We start from the raw sequence: 24230 nt of genomic DNA, 5'->3' as shown, positions 1-24230 counted from the left end.
GGAATAGAGATGGAACATATATATCTAATGTGGAAGAAGACTTTCTGCTTAACCCCTTAAGGACACATGATATGTGTGACATGTCATGATTCCCTTTTATTCCAGAAGTTTGGTCCTTAAGGGGCTAAAGTATATATTTGCATAAAGTATACAAAGTAAATGTCAAATTATTCGAACGCGGTTTGACTACCTACAGTGGGGACAGCACCAGGCGACTCCTGGCACCATAACTACTATAGTCGTAAGTGTTCTTAAAGTAATCTTTAAAGAAGTAGTTTACGCATTTTGGTTACTGTTCCTCCTATTTTATGTCACGTGATTTGGAGTGATTTGACAAACAAATAAAATGATGATAAAGATATTTTAACAAACAATTAATTAGGATCATTTTTGGTGCATACAAAATTCAATACATTTAAAATTATCACAAAATCCTAAAACAGTGAGGTGGATACAGTCACAAGAGAGTTTGCAGGTCACAGTTTGTTCACGTTTTGTTGTATTTTGGGTGCCTACACATATCCCCTTTTTCGGTTTTACATTTAAAACTATATATGTTTCCCACCATTTTGATTGAGAGAAAACCATTTCTAACTAATGTTGGATTTTCAATAGTTTGGAACCAATTTGATCAACCAGAACCTGCACATTCAGTAGATCTCTCATAAAATCTGAAGGGTATTAGCATCAAGAGCTGCTAGATAAACCCTTGTCACCAGATCCATAATTTTTCCAAATTTCCAATCATAGATTAAAAAAAAAAAAAAAACAGCAACAACAAAAAAACAACAACATAGGATGGTTATCAAAAGGAGCGAAAAGTTAAGTCCAATTACCAGCAGCTTGGCTTTGTAGTGCAAGGGGAGTACTCTCAATGCTCTTGTACAGGGTTGCAAGGGCCACAATTTTCCGACGATGGTTGCAGAGCTTGGTCATGTCTTCCTCAGCTTTCACGTCTTCGGCACTACGCCTCTTCACCACTGCTCTGGGGTCAAAGCTAAAAACCTGTACAAATGAGGATAGGAGAAAAAAGTTGGTTTATATAGGTTTACCAAAGAGGAAGTTCAAAAATGCCACAGAAGGCAACAAATACCAATGCATGTTTATTAAATATAGAGGGACATATATTTTAGGACTAAGTAGATTTAGGCAGACGTTAAAGGGGCACTCTAAGCATTACAACCACAACAAATCATTGGGCAAGGTCCTCTAGATTTCTGTCAAACTGTTTTTCAACAACTATGGCTCTTCATGGAAAGTCCTCTCTGCGGCCATACTGACGATGCTGAGAGAGAGAAAGTGTGGTGATATCAAGAAGGTGCCAATGTTTCTGAACTATGCATTTGTTTGCAATTTGATGCTTTTGATCTATTGATCAGCAACAACATTAGGGGTACTTTTAAGGTGCATTAAAGGCAGAAAAATGGCTCAAACTATGTAGCTTAAATTTCACGGAGCTAAATGTGCTATTTAATAGATAGATTGATCTTCACTTCTTCACAATGCCAGAAAAGCAATATAACATACAATGTAAATCGGTCACAGAATAGCTGTAGATTTGAAATATGAACAAAAAGATATAATGAAGAAAAATAAAAGTAGGGAATATCATATTTCAACTACAACTATATAATAATCAACATTTGCAAACAGTTGTGTTATGGTTTGTTACTGCAAGCAATGGTTATATACTGAATGACATGGAAACATAAATGTGAAAATATCAAATAACACTAACTAATACCATAATAGGGAATGATTTTCTCTCTTGCTCTGAGACTTACCTTGTAGATGTTAAGCGGACACTCCAGCCCACACTTACAGGTTCCATCAGTGACTAAATACTTCCTTAAGTGATCCATAGAGGTAAGGATTGTACCACTAGGACTGCAAAGCCAATCAAATGATGAAGTTAGCAAAATCAAGTTAAACAAACCAAACAAAAAAGTAAAAAGAAAAAAATATATAAAAAATTTAACTGAACAGCAAAAGGGTCAACAAATTGGAAGTTTTCTATGAACATCATTCTTTGGACATAAAATGTAGGTTAGTTCATGTGTGTAATAGTTGTCCAAACTTGCAGGTGAAATTACTGATAAATGGACAAGGACCCTTGTCAATTGTACTGATTGTGTTGTCGTCTGCTTTTTTTTTTTTACAATTGCACATTACCTTTACCAAATCCATCAACCCTAGATGGCAAGTCCCCCCCCCCCCCCAATCTTTTAGCCAAACACTGCTCCAAGATGGTAAGACAGGAATAGAAAACACAGAACAACACTCACAGACTCTTTGCACTATAACCACTACACTGAGTTCTCCCTTAATTAAATACTAATTGTAAAAGCCAACAGAAGGTAGATCTAACAATTGTCGTTTGGGTGGCACAATGAAAAACCAAGTTACATTAAAGGGACACTATAGTCACCAGCACAATTACAGCTTAATGTAGTTGTTCTGGTGAGTATAATCATTGCCTTCAGGCATTTTCATGTAAACACTGCCTTTTCACACATCAAAGTGGCCACTGGAGGTGCTTCCTGGCTCAGTGCTGCACAGTAGCAGCCCTGCCGTTCAGCGTCCCCACGCTCTGCATGGGGACGCTGAATTTTCCTCATAGAGATGCATTGATTCAATGCATCTATATGAGGAGGTCCTGATTGGCCAAAACAGCATTTGGCCCCGCCCCCGTGTTGATTTTAGCCAATCCAATGCTTTCCCTATGGAAAAGCATTGGATTGGCTAAAAATCTGCCACTTTGATGATGTCACAAATGAGGCGGAGCAAGCGCCTGCAGACCTGCTCGGCGCTGAAAATAAGGTGATCTTTACACTTTTATAGAGGGGCTAGGGGGGGGGGGGGGGGGGGCAAGCCACCTAAATGGTGGGTTAAACACTATAGGGTCAGGAATACATGTTTGTGTTCCTGACCCTATAGCGATCCTTTAAATAAAAGGAATAGTGTAAAAGTAATCCTTTATTTAGACCAGCCACTTTAACACGTCCTTCTCAAGGCAGAATTCTGCAATTTTATTTTTTGATTTTGTTCATTCCAGTTTACGTGAAAAAAAGAGTAATTACACTCTCCCACAGATTCATGTACACAGATACCCACTACATTCTAACATTCTAACCTTTTATCCAAAAAACATGGCTTTAGGTTCACAATCCATAGGTTCTCACCAACAGACATATTACAAGGTGATGCACATGTATGAAGGGGAGAAACCGCATGTTTGAACAGTTAAATGAAGGCCAAATGAAAGCTAAAAACTCACCTGACGTATACCACAGTGGCTTGCTCAACCCTCCTCTGCCAGCCAATTGGCACTTGGACCAAAGGGGGCCCTCCATAGTTATCTCCTCCTCCACTCTCACTGCCACCATTCATTTTGCTCTCTCTTCTCTCTTGTACCTATTAAGACAGAGGGTTACATCACAAGCATACAACTTTTATGCCTGATTAGAGATTTGTATTTCTAAAATATTTTACAGCATCCAAGACTACCAACTGGAAACTGAACTACAAAATGTCATTATTTTCGCCCAGCAACAAATAACCTAACAATGCAAGAACAAAGTATTTGCCTAGAAATATAAATAATAATACAAATATAATTAAATTAAAGGGACATCTGTAGTTTAGATCTTTAAATAATATACATTAAGCAAGCCAAGGTTAAAGGAACACTATGGGGTCAAGAACACAAATGTGTATTCCTGACCCTATAGTGTTAAAACCACCATTTAGGTGGCTTGTCCCCCTTAAAAAGGTAATACAACTTACCTTATTTCCAGCGCCGCACAGGTATGCCAGCCCTGGCCGCGCTCTCAAACCACCTTCATGACTGACATAAGAAATGATGATCTCAGCCAATCCAATGATTTCCCATAGAAAAAGTATTGGATTGGCTGATATCATCAAGGAGGCGGGGGTGGGACCGGATGCCGGTTTGGCCAACCAGCATCTCCTCGTAGAGATGCATTGAATGAATGCATCTCTTTGTGGAAAGTTCAGTGTCTCCATGAAGAGCGTGGAGAAAACGTTCGTGCTGAACACTGCATCTGAGGAGCAGCCTCTGGAAGTATCCCTAGGGAGCAATGTAAACACTGCTTACAGCAAAAAGCCTGCAGGGACTGACTATACTCACCAGAACTACTACATTAAAGGGCCACTATAGTGCCAGGAAAACATACTCATTTTCCTGGCACTATAGTGCCCTGAGGGTGCCCCCACCCTCAGGGACCACCTCCCGCCAGGCTCTGGGGTGAGGAAGGGGTTAAACTTACCTCTTTCTCCAGCGCCGGGCGGGGAGCTCTCCTCCTCCTCTCCTACTCTTCGGCTGAATGCGCATGCGCGGCAGGAGCTGCGCGTGCATTCAGCCAGTCCATAGGAAAGCATTCACAAAATCACAGTGAGAAGTGCGGAAGCCCTCTAGCGGCTGTCAATGAGACAGCCGCTAGAGGCTGGATTAACCCATTTATAAACATAGCAGTTTCTCTGAAACTGCTATCTTTATAGAAAAAAGGGTTAAGCCTAGCTGGACCAGGCACCCAGACCACCTCATTAAGCTGAAGTGGTCTGGGTGCCTATAGTGGTCCTTTAAGCAGTGTCCTTTTATGTTTTGTTTACACATATTTATCTGGCCTAAAGAAGTATTTATAAAATACAATCCTTGATCAAGCATTTAGGTGGAGGCACACACACTACATAACCAAAGGCAAGTTTGAGTTACAGATATGACAGCTGTCTTGTTTGGGAATTATTACTTTATTCTTTGGCGAAGCTTGGAGTCCTAAAATGCTTAGCTTCATAAATCTGTGAATGTTGGAGCACGACTAGAGAACTTCACCCAAAACAACTGGAGAACTACAGGTTGGTTGCTGCTTGACTATAAAATATTTCATTAGCCTAATCTTTGGACACACATTAACCTGGTTTAGACTGGCCCACTACACCTCAATATCTACATTCCTTCAACAAAGGAAATAATACGCTAAATGCTTATTAAAGCAAATATTTTGAGTAATGAGTTTGGGATCGGTTATTTTACGAAGACAAAGATTCCAATCCAATGTAGGCTCTGAATGCACTTGTTGATTTCCATACCTGCTCATTGCGGCACAGTGCGGGCGTTAGGTCTGCATGAGATCCTGGTAGCCCAGCATGGCGTAGTCACAGTGTATCAGGTTCCCGTGCAGGGAAGTGGCAGAGATTGGGTATCAATCGCTTGCTCCTTCAGCCCTCCCTTGGAGCTGCGAGATACCAACCAACTGAGGTTGCTAAGGATCCATGATGTCTGTAAAAAAAAAAAAGAAAAAAAAAAGTATTAGTTTCAGAAAATGTTAGGGGAAAAACAAATGTTACAGAATCTGTAAATACATACATGTGTGACTGAGCATATGATGGAGATCTGTAGGACACACAGAATTACTAAGAAGATTTAAGGGGCACTATTGAAAGGATCACAGTACCAACATGACAGCAACTTTTAGCAAACCACAATGACAACTGACGTGACGTATTTCAAATTCAACAGGCTTGCTCCAACTATATCTGCTACAATGATCCAGAGACTATTAGTATTTGGAGAAGAGTTACAGTAACTATTATTTCATTTATACTGTGCAATATAATGTGAACTTCATCACTAAACTCTTTCAGTGCGATGAGGATATTTACAAATTAACAGCTTACTCACCCTTTTATACACAAATTCTTCAACACACTTCATTGATTTTCCCTTTGCCTGATTACAAATCCCATTCAGAACCGAGTCAAATCAAAACGCAGGTAATAATCCCATCTGTGGTTCAAAATAGCCGGACCTTAAGCCACAGAGGCCAAGAGGTGATTTCTCCCCCATCTCATACCAAGCCGATTAGTGCAAGTGCTATATTAATCTCCCTGCAACCCAGCCTGCAGGTGACAGGTCAGCGGTATGGGTTAATTAAGTAAACTGGTACAGAACTGTTCTCGTTGCCATGTTGAGTTTGGCCTTGATAATTCAGCAGGGTGTCAGTCTGTGCAGGCACATAACACTGACACAAAAAGGACTAGGAGTGGGTGGGGGGAAGAAAAAGATCATCCTCCACACTCTCTCTCTCCCCTCCAACCAGATGAAATAACCAGGACAAAGAGACTGCCAGCCAGTAAATTGATATTTATTACCCTAAGGAAGAATAGCAGCCATTCCCAGAAGACAGAAAATGCTTCTGGAGGTGGAGCAAGGAGGTCAGACTGCATTAACTCCCTAACACCCAGCAGAAGGTATTGCCCTCCTGAACATACTTATAGGATATAGGTCTCTGCATGTTACATACTAAATAGCTCTGAGCAGCCTCAGCTTCACCAGTTCATCTGCAAACAAGTTGCAAAGAGCTCTTGTACAGAGCTTTCCCTCTTTTGAGCTATTTTGCATGCACGTAACGGCAGATCTACATAATAAAAAATGAGAGCTAATGGCCATAGTCTCTTTCGGAGAAAAGATGCATGTGATTAGTGACAAAAGCCATACCTCCTTAGCATTCTACATGTCACATGACCATACTGCCAACAAGATCCTGTGTGAGTTTCAAGATTAAGGTGTAATGACATGTAATGACCAGTTTATTTATACCACTGTGAACGAGGCAAGCAGCGATAGAGTATGAATATCACTAGAAAGAAAAAGAAAAATGTAAAGAAAGCCTGGCGATGCTGCAATTTGCATTGACTGATAAACAGAGGGACAGAGACATATACACAAACACATATTTTTCTCATCTCCTCCCATTCCCAGATTGTATGCAAATGCTCTGGGAATATAGTGCACTTAAGAATTCCTTGACTGTTACTATAGCAACTACAAATGTGAATGTTCATCCATTGTACATGAAAATGTTGCTTCATCAATCTCAGATATATTTGGTAATTAATAAATATATAAATATATAAATAAATAAATAAAACCACAATTTCTACATATCACAGCATTTCTTTAGAATAAAAATAAATAAAATAAAATCATTTGCTTTACTTGCTAGTATTACGTATAGTAAGTTCTACACAGTGTTTCAGTTAGAAACATTTTGCAAATGCTTACCGGTAGGAACCTTCTGACATCATGTATTCAGTGACTGAACCTGGTGAGTCAGAAGAGACAGCTTATTGTGCAAAGCAATCAAACCCAACATGCCGTGGACGTGCCAGTGGCACATAAGCTTGAGAAACCGGCTTACCTGTTTACGTCAGAACACTACATAAAGCCCTACAAATAAATAATAGCAGCAACTGATTTAAACAGAAAGCATGCATTTCGCATTTGTTCGCGATGGCCTAGGGTTAGCACCCCAGGATTGAACTGACCCCACTTTTTAATGCATTACAAAACATATGCAAACCAGAAGAAAAATAAATAACATGTAACAGAGACACTAACCTTTAACCCCTTAAGGACACATGACATGTGTGACATGTCATGATTCCCTTTTATTCCAGAAGTTTGGTCCTTAAGGGGTTAAACTAGCTCTTAAATGTCTGTCTTTTCCAATACTGCAGGTTTTGCAAACACCATATAGAAAAGAATATAAATTGAATCTGCCCTGACACACTGTTTTCAACAGGAGCAATGCGTGCATCACATAAACCCCAAGCCCAATCACAAAGATTCAGTGAAGAGAAATGGTAATATTAAACTACTAAACAAGCTCGAATAAGAGTTTTCAATGTGTTGTCCTAAATGCGGTTTAATTGATCAAGAAAAACATGGTAAGATCGTCAATCTCTGCATCCAAAGTATAAGACAAACACTGGTCTATTAAAGGGGGGGGGGGGGGGGGGGGAGGAGTCATAAACATGTGAAGATTAACATCTAAAATTCTACATTCCATGTTTTCCACCGGTCAATTCTTCGTAGGTTACCTAGGCACTACAAGTATAAATCGACAGATTCTATTATGTTGAACAATATGCATCAAATGTTTAATTTTAGAAAATGTAATAATTTTCCTGGCAGTCAATTTAATATTACTGTGGTGAATAGAACTAGTGAGATAATACAAAATAATTAACGTTTCCATGGACACTAAAAAGGTACTAAAAGTAGCCTTTTCCTCTTAAATCCTCAAAGCAATGGTTTTTAAGTTCACACCTGCAGTGCATACACTCAGTCTGCAGATATTCCTGTGGCAGTGTGTGAGAAGACACTGATAGCCAATGAAAATATGCTACAGCTACACTCATACCTACTACAATATACCACACAGTCAGACCAACCATAAAATATGCTTCTCTGGCCAGATAGACAGACATGTAATGTCTATTAAATGAGCTACCCGGTTGAAAAAGATTGTTCTTCAAATTAGTTATTTTGGTCTTAAAAGATTTCCAAAATGTAGCAATTCACCCTCAATTTACAAGGGACCCTCCTGGCAGAGGAGGAAATTTTTTTGATGTGATACTCTCAGCAACATTAACACATTAAAGCGGCACTGTCATGCCGAACTTACCTTTCCTCAATCTCCCCCTCTCTCAGGATCTGTTCTCCGTTTCTTCCTGTCTGCTATAGTTTTCTTTAAAGGACCACTCTAGGCACCCAGACCACTTCAGCTTAAAGGACCACTCTAGTGCCAGGAAAGCATACTCGTTTTCCTGGCACTAGAGTGCCCTGAGGGTGCCCCCACCCTCAGGGACCCCCTCCCGCCCGGCTCTGGAAAGGGGAAAGGGGTTAAATCTTACCTTTTTCCAGCGCTGGGCGGAGAGATCTCCTCCTCTTCTCCTCCCCGTCGGCTGAATGCGCACGCGCGGCAAGAGCTGCGCGCGCATTCAGCCGGTCACATAGGAAAGCATTCATAATGCTTTCCTATGGACGCTGGCGTGCTCTCACTGTGAAAATCACAGTGAGAAGCACGCAAGCGCCTCTAGCGGCTGTCAATGAGACAGCCACTAGAGGACATAGGGGGAAGGCTTAACCCATTCATAAACATAGCAGTTTCTCTGAAACTGCTATGTTTATGAAAAAATGGGTTAACCCTAGAAGGACCTGGCACCCAGACCACCTCATTAAGCTGAAGTGGTCTGGGTGCCTAGAGTGGTCCTTTAATGAAGTGGTCTGGGTGCCAGGTCCAGCAAGGGTTAACCCATTTTTTTTTTTTTAATAAACATAGCAGTTTCAGAGAAACTGCTATGTTTATTAATGGGTTAAGCCTTCCCCCAAATCCTCTAGTGGCTGTCTCATTGACAGCCGCTAGAGGCGCTTGCGTGATTCTCACTGTGAAAATCACAGTGAGAGCACGCAAGCGTCCATAGGAAAGCATTGTAAATGCTGAATGCGCTGAATCCGGCTGAAAGCTCTTGTCGCGCGTGCGCATTCAGCCGACGGGGCGGAACGGAGGAGGATCGGAGGCAGAGATCTCCCCGCCCAGTGCTGGAAAAAGGTAAGTTTTACCCCTTTTCCCCTTTCCAGAGCCGGGCGGGAGGGGGACCCTGAGGGTGGGGGCACCCTCAGGGCACTCTAGTGCCAGGAAAACGAGTATGTTTTCCTGGCACTAGAGTGGTCCTTTAAAATCATAAGACCTTGTGCATAGAAAAAATAAAGAATTAAAAAAAAAAATTAAAAAAAATCATAAGACAAAGTAGGGACTCTTTGCCTTATGGAGGATTCCTCCGCTTCACCAGCTCTGACCAGCGGAGGAGCAAAGTGTGCTTCATTTCCGCTGGTCAGAGCAATTTTCCCATGATCCTTACCTTTCCTCCCTGTTCCCACGATGCTTCTTGTCATTTTAGCCGAAACTGACGAATTGCGTTCTAACTGAATGAGAACAGTATGTTTGTTTGTTTTAGAACGCAATTCGGCACTTTGTTCGGATCGCAATTTCATTCGAATGAATGAAACTCCGATCCTATTCGTGCTGTGGCTGCATCTTGCAGCCGCTTAGTAGATAACTCCCTAATTCCCACGGTATTAGGGAGTTATCTACTAAAAGGCTGAAAGACCTAAATTGATCTTTCAGCCACATTTACTAACACTAAGTAAAGGTTACTTAGTATTCGTAAATAATATGCCCCTACTTGCTATACCGCCTTGCCCCGCCCTGCAATTAGGCTAAGAGCACTCTGATTGGTGGGTTTAAGCCAATCAGAGTGCTCTTTGTCATTTTACACAGCGTGGGAAAATTCCAAAGAACTTTCCCACGCCGTGTAAAATGACACAGAGCACTGTGATTGGATGGCTTGAAATCCATACAATCACAGTGCTCTGTGTCATTTTACACAGCGTGGGAAAATTCCAAAGAACAGTAGGTCCCCCCCCTCATTATCATTATGGCCCCCACCCGCCGCTCAAGGGTGGGGGAGGACAGTAGGTCCCCATCCCCCCATTGTAATTTATGGCCCCCACCCGCCATGCAGGGGTGGGGGCCGGATAGTAGGGATTTTATTTTACTGTGAGCAGCCACAGGCTGCTCACTGTTTAGTAGACATGCCCCTACTCGCGGTATAGCGAGTAGGGGCATTGGGGAGATTTTAATCTCCCTTATACGATTATGGGGGTCATATTGACCCCCATAGAGTGAGGGGGGGGTCTAGGGGGCTTATGAAGTGGCGGGGAGCACTGCTCCCTGCAGCTTCTGTCTTTACATATTACAAGGAGGGAGCTGCGTGCCGGTAGCTCCCTCCTTGTAATAAACTGAACAAACAAATGAACACTGATATTCGGTATTTGTTTGTTCGTCTGATTTTTCTGTTTTTTCATTCGTCATTCGTTTGATGAATGAATGAAGAGATGAAATTCCCGTTCGCATGTCCAGGTGTTTCACTGGGCATGTGTGGGAATCTCAGTGCTATCTAGTGTGGGCAGATGACGTGTCCCACAGGGACTTCACCTACCCACACAAAGATGGCGGCGCCCTGAATAAAGATCGGGGCAGAAAATAAAGATTAATAAATAGGTAATCTGGGGGGTTTAGGGGCATTTGGGGGGTGACTAAGGGGTCAATTGTATGTAGTGGAGGCGGGAGGGGGGCTTAAAAAAAAAACGGGATTCGGCATGACAGTGCCGCTTTAACATTTAATCTTAATGTAGTGGTTATGAGGAAAGGAGGCCACGGTGCATTGGATTAATTAAAGCAGAATTGGGCAACACCTAATCTCTGCAACCCTTTCTGCAATGCCGAAACACTAACTCTTTTTTTCTTTTAGTACCTATCGCCTTGGATCATAACCTTTTCCAAACAGAGTAAGCTGCTATGGTATTCAGATTGCTCCTTTTTACACCATACATTTAAAGAACGCTGCTGGCACTGTAATAACCATTAGTGTTTATAGTGTTTGCATGGTTCCTTTAAAGATTTAAATGCTCCTCTTCTCTTCTAATTACATGAAGTACATAAGATATTTTACAAGCAGGTTTAACGTTTGCATCTCCTGTTTATTTTTCAATTTTTCCGACATACACGATACAAGCTTTTCTAGGGTAAAAAGAACACAAATGCATTATTTTACAATCTACAGAGAGCAATGCTCACCATGTCATCTTCGACTGTCAAATCATAATTTGTGTAACCATGATTGCAAATCATCAGTTACTTTCTGGTAGACATAAGACACTTTTTCTAAGAAGATTTGTCCAGCTATGTTCTGCTGCAAAGTGTACAAAATAGTGCAACAGCCCTCTCTGAAACCTCTATTCTAGAATAATATATATATATATGTTAATACTATTAAAAAACAAAACAAAAAAAACAACACATAGAAATACATAACCAAACACTTCCTTTAACGTCATCTTCACAACACTGAATAGTAAAAAGCACAAACTTTATTCCAGTTGTGTAGCTGTGATGGATTATCAGAAATATTTCCAGCAATTGTTTGCTGCCTTAACAGTCTTCATTGCTGGGAATTTTCTATCAAGAACAGGGCTCAAAATTTCCACTCAACACTATCTATTGGCAAGTGAAAATTTAGCCTTGCCGAGTAGAGATTCACCCATGGTAGGCTTGCCACGGACACCATAGAGAGAAGCTTTTGATTGGACCATTTCATCGGCTCAGAGTGCATGTATGCAATCTGTGCTGGCGAGAAAAGGTAGGAAGGGAGAATGGGAGAGTATATAATTTAAAAGAAAAAAACCTAGCGCTACTGACTTGACTCAGTTAAGAGGGAAGGGGAGAAAGACTCTTCCCTTTGCAGGTTGTGTCCACAAAGAAGAAGCTCTGAATGTCCATTGCCAGTGTGCTGTGCACGCTGATGACATATTTTTTGCACAGACGGGACAGCCCAGACTGCCAAACTCACGTGTCCCAAAAGTGTAATTAGCTCCCGGTACAGAAGTGTTGATTACTCTGAATGTGCAGCGTTTCAAGCTAAAATGCTGCATATTCAGATTCCTGCACCGTGACCCCTACAAATCACTGAAGTGGTCATGGTGGTTATAGTGATACACAAGATCCAGCGCACTCACCTATCCACTAAACAGCAACTTCGATGATGACAGATTTTATCCTTTTTAAACACCTAATCTAGGAAAAAAATAATGGGGGTTTAGTTACATTATATGATCATTAATTGCATAAGCCTGCCACAACGTCAATGTACCCCATCTTTGGCAGGTCCTACTCTCACAGTCTAATGTCTGCTCTTATGAGATTAACCCACTTACTTGGGGAAAAATCCATCTGAGGCTCTCTGCAGTACAAGGCTAAATAGGGACCTGAGATGAGGCACCTGTAACAGGGAGGGGTGCAAAACCAAGGAGTTTTGTTTTTGTTTTTTTTATGGTTATAGTGATACAGAGACACCTGCATATTGGCAAAGTGAGTACATACAGATGCACATGGGACTCTAGCACCTTACCAAAGAAGGGCTAAACCCTCACCATCAACAATATGAAACCTACCTACTGGTACAGCCCAGAAAGCATGTTGTGACGGGGAGCTTTTTTCATTCATTTCGGCTGCCAAGGCAGATATTAAAACCAAAATGATGGAGACAGACACATGACCAGAAGTTATGCAAGGAGCATAGGTGGTTATGCATGGAGTGTCACTTTAATACAATATAAAATAATAAAATCTCTCTACAATTTACATTCTCCTCCTACCAGATTAACTTGTTTTAACTCTACTCCAGAATAATGCAAACAATAGAAGGCTCTGGTTCTTCCATAATTAGTAAATAATACTTATTGGTCTCCTGCCACTTTTTCTAAGAATACTTTTTTTATAATTGGAACCTTTAGCAACAAAATGGTCAGAATTCACAGATTGTTACTATAGCAACTACAGTCTAGAGTAAGTTTGCATAAAATCAGGGAATGGAAGTGAGAGGCAATCCGCAACTAAAGAACCGTAATTCTGAATATAACTAATAACTTTTGTTAACCTGTCATATTATCCTCCAATTTATTTTATATCAGCATTAAAGTTTTAGCAATTTACATCACAATCCAGTTCTGACCAGGCACAGCCAGGGCACACATTGCCCAGGCATAGGCAACCTTCGGCACTCCAGATGTTGTGGACTACACCCTCCATAATGCTTACACCCATAATGCTGGTAAAGCATCAAAGGAGGTGTAGTCCAAAGCATCTGGAGTGCCAAAGGTTGCCTATGTCTGGCCTGGAGTGGATAAATAGAAACATTGAGTTTCTAGGTTTTATTTTAAATTTTCATATTTCACAAATACTGGAAGGATGTAAGCTGGAGGCCAACTGGAAGGATGTAAGCTGGGGGCCAATTGGAAGGATGTAAGCTGGGGGGCAACTGGAAGGTTGTAAGCTGGGGGCCAACTGGAAGGCTGTAACCTGGAGGCCAATTGGAAGGCTGTAACTTGGAGGCCAACTGGAAGGCTGTAACCTGGAGGCCAACTGGAAGGCTGTAACCTGGAGGCCAACTGAAAGGCTGTAACCTGGAGGCCAACTGGAAGGTTGTAAGCTGGGGGCAGATTGGAAGGATGTAAGTGGATGAACCCGCACATTATGTGCATTGCCAGTGTTATGGGTCGTGTCATTGACTATGCTCCCTCAGGGTCCCCATTTCACCCAGTCCAGATTCCATATCTCCCATTGCTGGGCAGTATGCCTAAGAAATGACTCACATACCAAACTAGACACGCACATACACAAATATATATACGGTAAGCCTAGGAACATGTATACATGTGTAAATACAAAATCAGCTGCTCACAAACATTCAAACAATAATAAAAAATACATACACTCTTAAATACGTACTCCTATACTAGCCACTTTACACTCACATATATAAAACACTCATCCACACACAGACTCATACATTCATAGTTGCCCACTAACACACACATTTCATGAAGAGACAGACATAAAATACACACATAACTACACACATAACTAGCTAGTAACTCACTTATGTATGTGTTCATAACTAGCCACCATCACAAACTCATTTATTAGCCACTCATACTCACTTGCATAGTCATAACTTGCCACTCAGTTAATATGAATATATCATAAAGATCATATCTTTATAAAACACTTACAAGTTACAGGCTCCGTCATGTTTGTCACTCCCTCCATTACCTATTGCATTTATATTTATTAAAGGGACATTCTGGTCACCAAAACGTCATATAAATTAAGTTGTTATGGTGCCAGGAGGCACTTTTACCTTGAGGGGTTAAACCGTTCTCGAATGGTCTAACCCTAAAGGTTGCCTCAAGCACCAATCTCCAGGTCCCCCAGAGGGAATCTAGCTTCTGAATCTTAGTTACAAGTAGCACAGAGTGCCGCTAGGCAGGGGCATCACTGACCTCTAAGCCAATCAGTAGCTCTACAAACACAGACACTAATTAAAGTTTCTCCAAATAATATTTGTATAAAAATGCAGGAATGTTCTACAGGCCCAGCCTATTTTGATCCAGTCCCTATAAAAGTCTGATAAGCCACTGCAATTAACTGTGACATATTGAGACCTGAGTCATGCTATAACGATAGAGGCTATGGTTCAGGTTCTGAACCAAAACAAAACCTAGAATTTGAGCTATATGTCTGTTCAACCATAATTTACCTATTTCATATTAAGTGCACCCACACATTTTAACTGTGAATGTCATACTGCTGTCATTTTTTACTGCTATAAAATACACATATTTGTATGCTATGATGTCCCACAAGTACAATGATGCCCACATGTACAGTTATTATGGTGTTTTGGAAAGTTCTAAAATATAGGGCGTGCAAATTAAATTTTCTGGTATTTCTGCCTGGGTTGTCAGTTGGTCTCCCAATATATGATATATATACACAAATACACTATATGGAACACGTGGCCATTATACCAATGGGGACTTTTATTAAATCGAATTCTAAATACATTGACATTAACATGTAGCTGGTTCTCCCTTTGCAGCTATAACAGCTTCCACTCTTCTGAGAAGGCTTTTCATAAGATTTCAGAGAGTTGCTGTGGAAATGTTTCATGAGGTCAGACACTGATGTTGGTTGAGAAGGCCTGCTCACAATCTCTGTTCCAGTTCATCATAAAGGTGTTCGATGGGATTGAGGTCAGGGATCTGTGCTGGCCAGTCAAGTTTTTCCACACCAAACTCATCCAACCATGTCTTTATGGACCTTGCTTTGTGCACTGGGGCACAGTCATGCTGGAATAGAAAAGGACCTACCCCAAACAGTTTCCACAAATTCTGAAGCAAAGAATTGTCCAAAATGTATTTGCATGCTGAAGCATTGAGTTTTTCTTTCACTAGAAGTAAGGGGCCTGGACCAACCCCTAAAAAACAGCCCCATACCATACCTCCACCAAACTTTACAGTTCACACAATGCAGTCAGGTAGGTTTCATTCGCCTAACATCTGTCAAACCCAAACCCGCCAATCAGACTACCAAACAAAAAAGCGTGGTTCATCACTCCACAGAACACGTTCCCACTGCTCCAGTGGCAGCATGCTTTACACCACTCAATCCAACGCTTGGCATTGTACTTGGTGATGTGAGCCTTGCATGCAGCTACTTCCATGGAGCTCCCACTGGACAATGTTTGTGCTGATATTAATGCCAGTGGAAGTTTTGAACTTTTCAGCTAAGGAATCAGCAGAGTGTTGGCAACTTTTACGCACCACGTACCTCAGCACTCAATGAGTTTACATGGTCTTCCGCTTCGTGGCTGGATTGTTGCTATTCCAAAACGCGTCCACTTTCCAATAGTACCAATTAAAGGGGACTGTTGAATAGCTAGGAGGGATGAAATTTCACAAACTGACTTATTGTAATGGTGGCATCCTATCACAGTACAACACTTGAATTCACTGAGGTCCTCAGAACGACATTTTTTTCACATTTGTAAAAGCTAACGACATGACTAGGTGTGCTTGATTTTATACACTTATGACAATATGTCTGGTTGAAACACCTGAATTCAAGAATTAAGAGGTGTGTCCCAAGTCCTTTTTTCCACATAGTGTGTGACACTAAAGGGACACTACAGGAAACCAGACCACTTCTCACTGAAGTGGTCCGCATGCCATGTCCCTGTCTGTTTAACCATGCAATGCAAATTTGGAGGAAAAACAATGTTTACATTACTGGGTTCAAAGGGACTCTCCAGGCACCCAGACTACTTCTGCCTATTGGAGTGGTCTGGGTGCCAACTCCCACTACCCTTATAAACTGCAATAATTATTTTGCAGGGTTAAGTCCTCCTCTAGTGGGACTTCCGTGTTCTTAGAACACGAAAAGTGTTTTAAGCGATGCTGGATGTCCTCATGCTATGTGAGGACATCCAGCATTGCCAAATACCCATAGGAAAGCATTGAATAACACTTTCCTATGGGGAGGTGTAATTCATTGGGTAACGCATTAGGTCTCCCCTGCCGAGGAGAGTAAGCAGAGCCTGACTCAGCGCCGAGGGACATCGGCGCTGGACTCCGGTGAGTCACTGAAGGGGTTTTAACCCCTTTTGCAACTTGGGATGGGGGGTGGGAGGGAGAGGGGCACTGGAGAGTCCCTTTAAATGCATCTAGTAGCTGTTACTCTGTCACTCAATCATAATGTCTCATAGAGATGACCTAACAGGCAAAGCGTTTTGTCACGCATGTGCACTGGCCTCACAATCCTTTCCTATAGAAAAGCATTGGATTGACTGAGATCAGGAACAGCTGCAGAGAGGGATAAAAGATAAATAAAAGCTCGTTTTTCTTTCAGGGGGTTCCTTTAACCCATTGTCGCTGTTAGGACTTTATGTCCTGAACGGTATGGGCTTTAACGATGTTAGGGCGTAATGACACGTCCTAATGTCGGTGCTGGTGAAGCCCCTCAAAATCACCAGATACAATCAGGGGGATTGCCTGATATAAACTGGATTATTACATATATAAAAATCACACACCTAGAATTACATTTTTTTTATATGAAGGACCCCCTGCCTGAAGGAAAAATGGTCCTTTACTTATCTTTTCTCCCTCACTGCTGCTGTTCTGATCTAAATCAATCCAGTGCTTTCTAATCGGAAAGGACCATGAGGCCAGTGCACATGCATGGTAAAACATCTCTTTGAGACCTTATGACTGAAGTGACAGCCGCTAAAGGCATTTAAACACAGCAATGTAAACATTGCTTTTCCTGCAGAGTGGCAATCTTTTAGATTGCATGGTTAAAGAGACAGGGACATGGCATCCAAACTACTTCATTAAGATGAACTGGTCTGGTTGCCTATTGTGTCCCTTTAAAAGTTACTTAAAACCGCAAGCCTAGAGAGTCTACAGCAAACTCACCAGTGACTAATTTCTACTCGCCAGGACTGGATTATATGCCTTTTGGATCTGGTGCTGATGAGTATGATAGGCCTAACGACAGAATCTTCTAGAAATAAAAACAAAATCAAAGTGAATTTTAAACTGAAGTCCAAATTAGCTGATTAAAAAGCCTCTCGACTTTGATCACTTTGAATTCTCCACTTTGGTGAATAACACAACTCTGAATTGTCATATATGATGGCGGTAATGCTGGAGGGAAACTCACAGAAAGCATTTACAAAAATACACATACCCTATGCTTATCTCTCGCTTCCCTTTCTTAATCAAGTCCTACTGTCCATCTTACAAGCCCCACAGCACTCAACTGCTCTCTCTCTCTAATTACAAAGTCTGAATCCTCTCTCTTTAGCACTCACTTGTCCACTCCATTCCGTCCCTCCTTACTAGCAGTCAGGTATGAAGTCTGAGACAGTGAAATAGGTGAATGTAGAGACTGTGGCAGAAAGGGGACATGCCCTTTAGCAAAAGTTTTTTTGGTTCTTGTATTAACCCTTTAACATAATAAAATGATCTTCCTAAAAAAAAAAAAAAAATATTAAAGTTTGTGCACCTAAATCTTTATCTGTTCGACTTGTTGACTCCTGCCATTGTCCAAATATACTATGTTGTTCAAGATTCCCTTCTTCCCAATTGTGGAGGATGTGCATCATTCCATGCAGGCAGATTGTAAAACACATAAATCAATGTGCTTAATCAAAAGCTTTAAATAACACACAGTATGCCATGTATAGTGACGTGGTCCGATATAAACCAGCACATTTTAATCTATACATAGGCCAGGAGTAATTAAGAGATTGTTTCACATTGCGCAGCTGGTTCTAATTGTGGTCACACTCGTTACAGGATGGACATTGCAATTAGTCCAGTTCAATGACCTGACCAGTGAGTTTCTACTACATTTCTTACCAGTGACAAATACATCAAAATGGTATTTAAAAAAAAATATATATACTTTTTAAACACCATCTATTGGTCTTTTAATACGCATAAAGGAGTGCATTATAATCTTTCCTTTCATAAAAATTTCAATGTTAACAGCTACAGATGACCGCATTCATCTCAATGAAGTGGTCTGGGTGCAGTGGTGCTGTCATTCCAACCCATCAGGGTAAAACATTGCTGTTTTTCAGAACGTGCATTGTTTACCTAGAAGGGATAAATATGACTCCAGTAGCTGTCACAGCTACTAGAAGAACTTTGCTGCACTGACCGAATAAAACTTGATCACACGACGTGAAAACTTATAGGAAAGCTGCTCTAGGAAGAGTATTTGATTGGACCAGCAATGGAGGAGGCCATGCCTCCTTGATGATGTTGCAAAAGGTGGAGAGGTGAGCAGCGCCGAAGGAGTGTCAGTGCTAGAAAAATAGAGACAGGGGCACTATAACATTAATAATACAGGTTTGTATTCCTAAAGCTTTATTGTTATTTTAACAATGTCAAATTGATCTAACGCTCCGACTCCCACTTTTTGATGACACTTGTACCATTAAGGGAGCAGTAATCTTCCTGCAGTTCTTGCTCTACCCCCTTGCGTGCCCTGCAGTGATGCCGGAATATGACGTCACTCCGGCTAATCAGTGCATGAGGAAGCAGACCAATAAGAGCATGAAGATAACAGGATCGCCAGTAAAAAGATCCACTCCAACTCTCCTGGGTATTCTTAAATAAAAATATAGTTTGTGAGTGTATGAGAGAGAAAATGTGTGTGTATTTTCGGGAGTGTTAAATCAGTGAGCGAGTGTGTGTGTCTGTTAAGGTGACCCCCTACATCACATTGGAAAGGTGTTTAATCACCTTTTCCCCTCACGGCTGACCCCAACTCCATGGCTGAGATAATCAATCTTGATGAACTCAGCCAAGCCAACGCTTTAGGAGTAGAGGGCTATTGTGCATGTGCAGCAAAATGCCATGCTGCACCAATCAGCATCTCCTCATAGAGATGCATTGAATCAATGCATCTCTATGGGAACAATAAAGTGCCTGCATGAGTGTGGAGACGCTGAACACTGTGCAGCACCGACCCAGGAAGCACTTCTAGTGTGAGTGACTATCACTAGAGGTGTTACTAGGCAGCAATGTAAACATTGCCTTTTCTCTGAAAAGGCAGTGTTAAAATTTAAAAGTATGCAGGGACAGGATATAGACACCAGAAGCACTACATTAAACTGTAGTGGTTTTGTTGAATATGGTGTCCCTTTAACAATCATATTTCTGTAGTTCAATCATATTTATGAAAATGTAACGTTTTTAAAAAACAAACAAAAAAAACAAAAACTGGCTCCTAACATTTTTAGCTGGCTCCTAGATTCAAAGCAAATTTGTCATGCCCTGGTATAAAGAGGAAATTACACATTAAAATCCCAGGTATAGCAACAGTGGCATGCTGATGCAATAGCCACTTAAGTGGGTTCTGGTTAACGTGTCAAACATAAGTGATCAGAATCCATTTGAAGAAGAGTTATACACAAGACTTACAGAACTATCAGAAATGTAGGGAGTTCAGTGCCAAAAAGGCAAGTCACAGAAAACACTTTTCTAACAATAAACCAAGAGTCCAAAAATGTCTAAATATTGCACATAAGATAACTAAAATCACAAACACCCTCACTAAGTTGATAATATTTTCATGCAATGTTTAAACAAAAAATGACCAGAAAATTAAAACACAACAAATGTACACTATATTGAAAATTTCTGATTTGAATTTGCTTAAAGAAATATATATGAATATCAGTGTCAATTTGGAACACAACAGGTGAAAGTGGCTCTGCCATCCCAATAAAAAATGTCTGATAATTTAATAATTATACATTCTATATGAAATACTCAAAATACGGTATTGGATTTTCATGGAGGGTAGACACACTACCATCAAGGTGTAGATACCGCCATAGTCTTCTGCCAATTCCCCCAGTGATTGGAAGTCACGGCTGTGGGAAATAAAGCACTTTCTCGTCTGTCGCGAGGCAATATCTATGGGGGCTCCTGCAATCTCACGGGATCCTTCATAGACATTAGTGTTGTACTCTTGCACATGTACATATTTACAGCACTGAAGTGGAATCCTGTTGGATGAAGATCCAGAAGTGAAGTTCAAAAATAGCAAAGCCCTGCGGGGACATTATTAGGCACGTATAAATCACCTCTGCTTTGCCACCTAATGTTGCAAAATATGTAAAGACCCTGGAAGATGACTGATGCTGTCACTTTCACAGCAATCTCTGTCATACAGTGCAAGTACCGTTACACACCCACCCCACTATGAGCCTTTCATAAAAATAAAATCTTTGTGAAATGCTCATAAAGACCGTTCTGAATTTTCACGGAAATTCCAACTCCATCAAAAAGTATCAAAAGAAAAAGTGACAGCTTCAAGTTAGTAAATCTCACCTCACTGTACCAGATCACCTCACTATAGGTGGCAAAGTAATCATCTGGAATTTTTTGCAATGTATGAAAAAAAACCAGAAGGTGACAGAGAAGCTTCAATATTATATTTAAAGAAATAGGCTATCCAAGATCCATTTAAGGTGATTTTGAGATTGACATACCTCCAGCAGTAAAGGTCTACATCTGTGCATGTGTAGCATTTAATAGTGAAGCATCATGACCACCTAAAATCATTGAAGTGGCCACTGTGTTTAGAGTAAACCTTTAAAGGGACACTATAGGCACACAGACCACTTCATCTTATTGAAGTGGTCTGGGTGCAGTGTCCCCTGTCCCTTTAATCCTGCAATGCAAAACAATTAAAGAAACTGCAATGTTTACATGGATTAGATTCCTGCACTTTCACGGAGTTTAACTCTGTGAAAGGACGCTGGACATCCTCACGCTATGTATGAGGACGTCTAGCGTCTTACAAATCCCCATAGGAAAGCATTGACTCAATGTGCGCGTGGATAGGCATTATATTCCCACTCATGTTTACTTTGGAGGAGGTGGAGACAGAGCCAGTGGCCGGAAACAGGTAAGTGGTTTAATCGTTTTAACAATTTCATTGCAGGGGAGGGCAAGGGGACACTGTAGTGTTAGGAATACAGTTTTGTATTGCTAACATTAAAGTGTTCCTTTAACCCCTTAAGGACCAAACTTCTGAAATAAAAGGGAATCATGACATGTCACACATGTCATGTGTCCTTAAGGGGTTAATAGTCATCGTTATAATCTGTATATTATGTGGTCCTGTTATTAAAACAACATATCTGCTAATAAGATAGATTTAATTAAATTCTGGTGAACAAACAAGTTAATTGAAATGTTAAAGCCATAAGGTGAGTTGGATAAAAATATAATTCAAATTGAGTTATTTTACCATGACAGCAGTATTGGCAAAAAAATAAATAAATACATAAAACACTTGCAATGTTTTTTACACCTCAACTCTCAAGGTTATACGCTAATTTCCCAATAGTAACAAATTGAAACCTGAATTGCAAAAGTAAGACAAAAATTGCTGACTGAATAATTCTGCAAGTCAGCTATAGTCTATTTTAGCCTAAATGTTGCTATTACAATTTTATACGCTATTTGGATTTTAGTGAATAACTTTATCAGTGGCATGAGGTTTGATTTACGAAATTGGAAACTATAGTGAACCAAAAATGTTAAACAGCCCAAACTGGAAAATTCTCCAACTAGGCTAGTTGGAGAAAAACCCAAACAACAAAATTCCTTGACAATTCTCAGTTTAGTAAAAATCCTGCAAGTATAATTCAACAATTAATCTTTCATATCATTGCTATAACCATATTTTGGCTTTCCCCCCCCAAAAAATATTTTCATATTGTTCATCATTCATAATGTGCATGTGTGTGAAAAATCTGAATTAAAATAACGTATCTACACACACACACTTTCAGCATTTGAATCAGTTATCAACTAGGTATTTAGATACCTGTAGATAATTCCATGGCATACACAAGAGATAGCGATCTAATCCACATGATACTCAGCCAGCCACTTGACTGATAGGGAGTCATGCCAAATGGTGTTTACAACTACTTAAATGCCAAAAGAACATCTGTAAACTACATACCACTCAAAGTCAGACAGGTTCTCCAGTCTATCACATATATTTCAGTGTCTACGGGTTATATTTACGTAAAACTAAGAATTAAAAGTAAAAAAAATAAAATAAAACAAAGTTAAAGCAACATTTAAGAAGAACTGAAACACCTGTAAAAAAAAAAAATTGCAGCCTAACACATGCATTCATCTTACCATCACAACAAATTACACATCCATGTCAATTAATGTATACTAAATTATGGACCCAAGTCAAAATACATGCAGAAACAGGGCCTCAAACACATGTGAAGCTCATACAAATAAAATCCAACATACAGCTGCTACAGTGAACATACCCAACATGAGCACACCCACCACCTTCCAATTCTGCCAAACCTAAATAGAATACATTTTATTAACATTCTAACGAATGGTCAGACCTGCAAATGCAATAACCATGACATGACATCCCAAAGTGTCACCCTGTCCCCACCAACCCCCCACCTGGAGATCTGACATGTTCTTGTCATTTGGGTTACAGACGGACACCAGCTGCTGTCTCTCTCACATAGTACCCTGCCATGTGGAAATAGAAAGGGATCATCATCACAGATAATAGAAAGAGAAAAAACAAGTGCTTCCATGTCTTCACTCACCTCCACCAGATCTAACTTTTTCTTCCCTTGGGGGGCACAGGAGTGATGGAGAAGCCAGCAGCAGCCAGTGACCTGTGCACTGCCCCCAGCAGATCCCTCTCTGCTCTCAGGCCTTTCTGCAGCAATGGGGCAAATACATGGACCAACAAAGAGCAATAAAACCTGTTCCTGCTTATTGCTTCTCCATCATTGTTTTTGGTGATGTTGTTGTGGTTGTTGTTATTCTTGTAGCAGCCCCTCCTTGGTCTCTTGGCAGAGTCTGGAGGGGGACCTGGATTATTGTATTCTTTTTTGGGGGGTTTATTTGACTAGTGAGCAAAGTGTTTGTGTGTCTACCCTGGGACCTGTTTACCCCCCACCCACCCCCCTCTTGGGGTCGCTTTTTTTTTTTTTTGTAGAAAAGAAAAAGAGGACAGAGGCTATAGAGTTCCTTGGCTCAGGCCTATGCTTTCTGCTGAATTTCCCAGCTTCCCCTATCTCTCTTTTCAGTGGCTGTTTTTCCTTTCCCTGGGCTCCCTGTGCCAGAAGATCATGGAGTTTCCTGTTGCGCGTGCGCAGTGAGGCTGGAGGGCAACCCTGGGAATACCGTGGCCCACAATGTAAGGGAAGTCGCAGTACGGAAGCCGAGAGGGTTGCTGCCGCCGCCATGTTGGTTGATGGCAAAAAAAAAAAAGAGCGTGTGTTTTTTATTTGTACTTTTCTTTTCCTGCTCGTTTGTATTGATGAATATGAAGTTAAGGGATTCGTAGTTAACAGTTTGTTTTTTTTTTTTTTTT

General features: G+C 40.8%; 1 protein-coding gene across 3 annotated transcripts in view; it reads right to left on the bottom strand.

The window, feature by feature from the left end:
* MBD6 (methyl-CpG binding domain protein 6) overlaps positions 1-23964 on the bottom strand; it is a 44328-nt gene extending 20364 nt beyond the window's left edge. The window contains exons 1-5 of one of the 3 annotated variants that reach the window (XM_063427461.1): positions 23455-23964; positions 5110-5299; positions 3278-3414; positions 1785-1887; positions 837-1005 (exon numbers count right to left, since the gene is read on the bottom strand). In XM_063427461.1, the coding sequence (XP_063283531.1) occupies positions 837-1005; positions 1785-1887; positions 3278-3390 (385 nt within the window). In that variant the 5' untranslated portion in view covers positions 3391-3414; positions 5110-5299; positions 23455-23964. Of the gene's footprint in view, positions 1-836; positions 1006-1784; positions 1888-3277; positions 3415-5109; positions 5300-6517; positions 6859-7084; positions 7105-23454 lie in introns of those variants that run through there. The other 2 variants (XM_063427468.1, XM_063427454.1) reach the window with 2 other exon arrangements.
* Positions 23965-24230: the final 266 nt, after the last annotated feature.

This window comes from Pelobates fuscus, chromosome 1 (assembly GCF_036172605.1).
Source record: "Pelobates fuscus isolate aPelFus1 chromosome 1, aPelFus1.pri, whole genome shotgun sequence".
NCBI lineage: Eukaryota > Metazoa > Chordata > Amphibia > Anura > Pelobatidae > Pelobates > Pelobates fuscus.
Note: the sequence above shows the minus strand (reverse complement) of the source record. Positions and strands in the feature narration are given on the sequence as shown.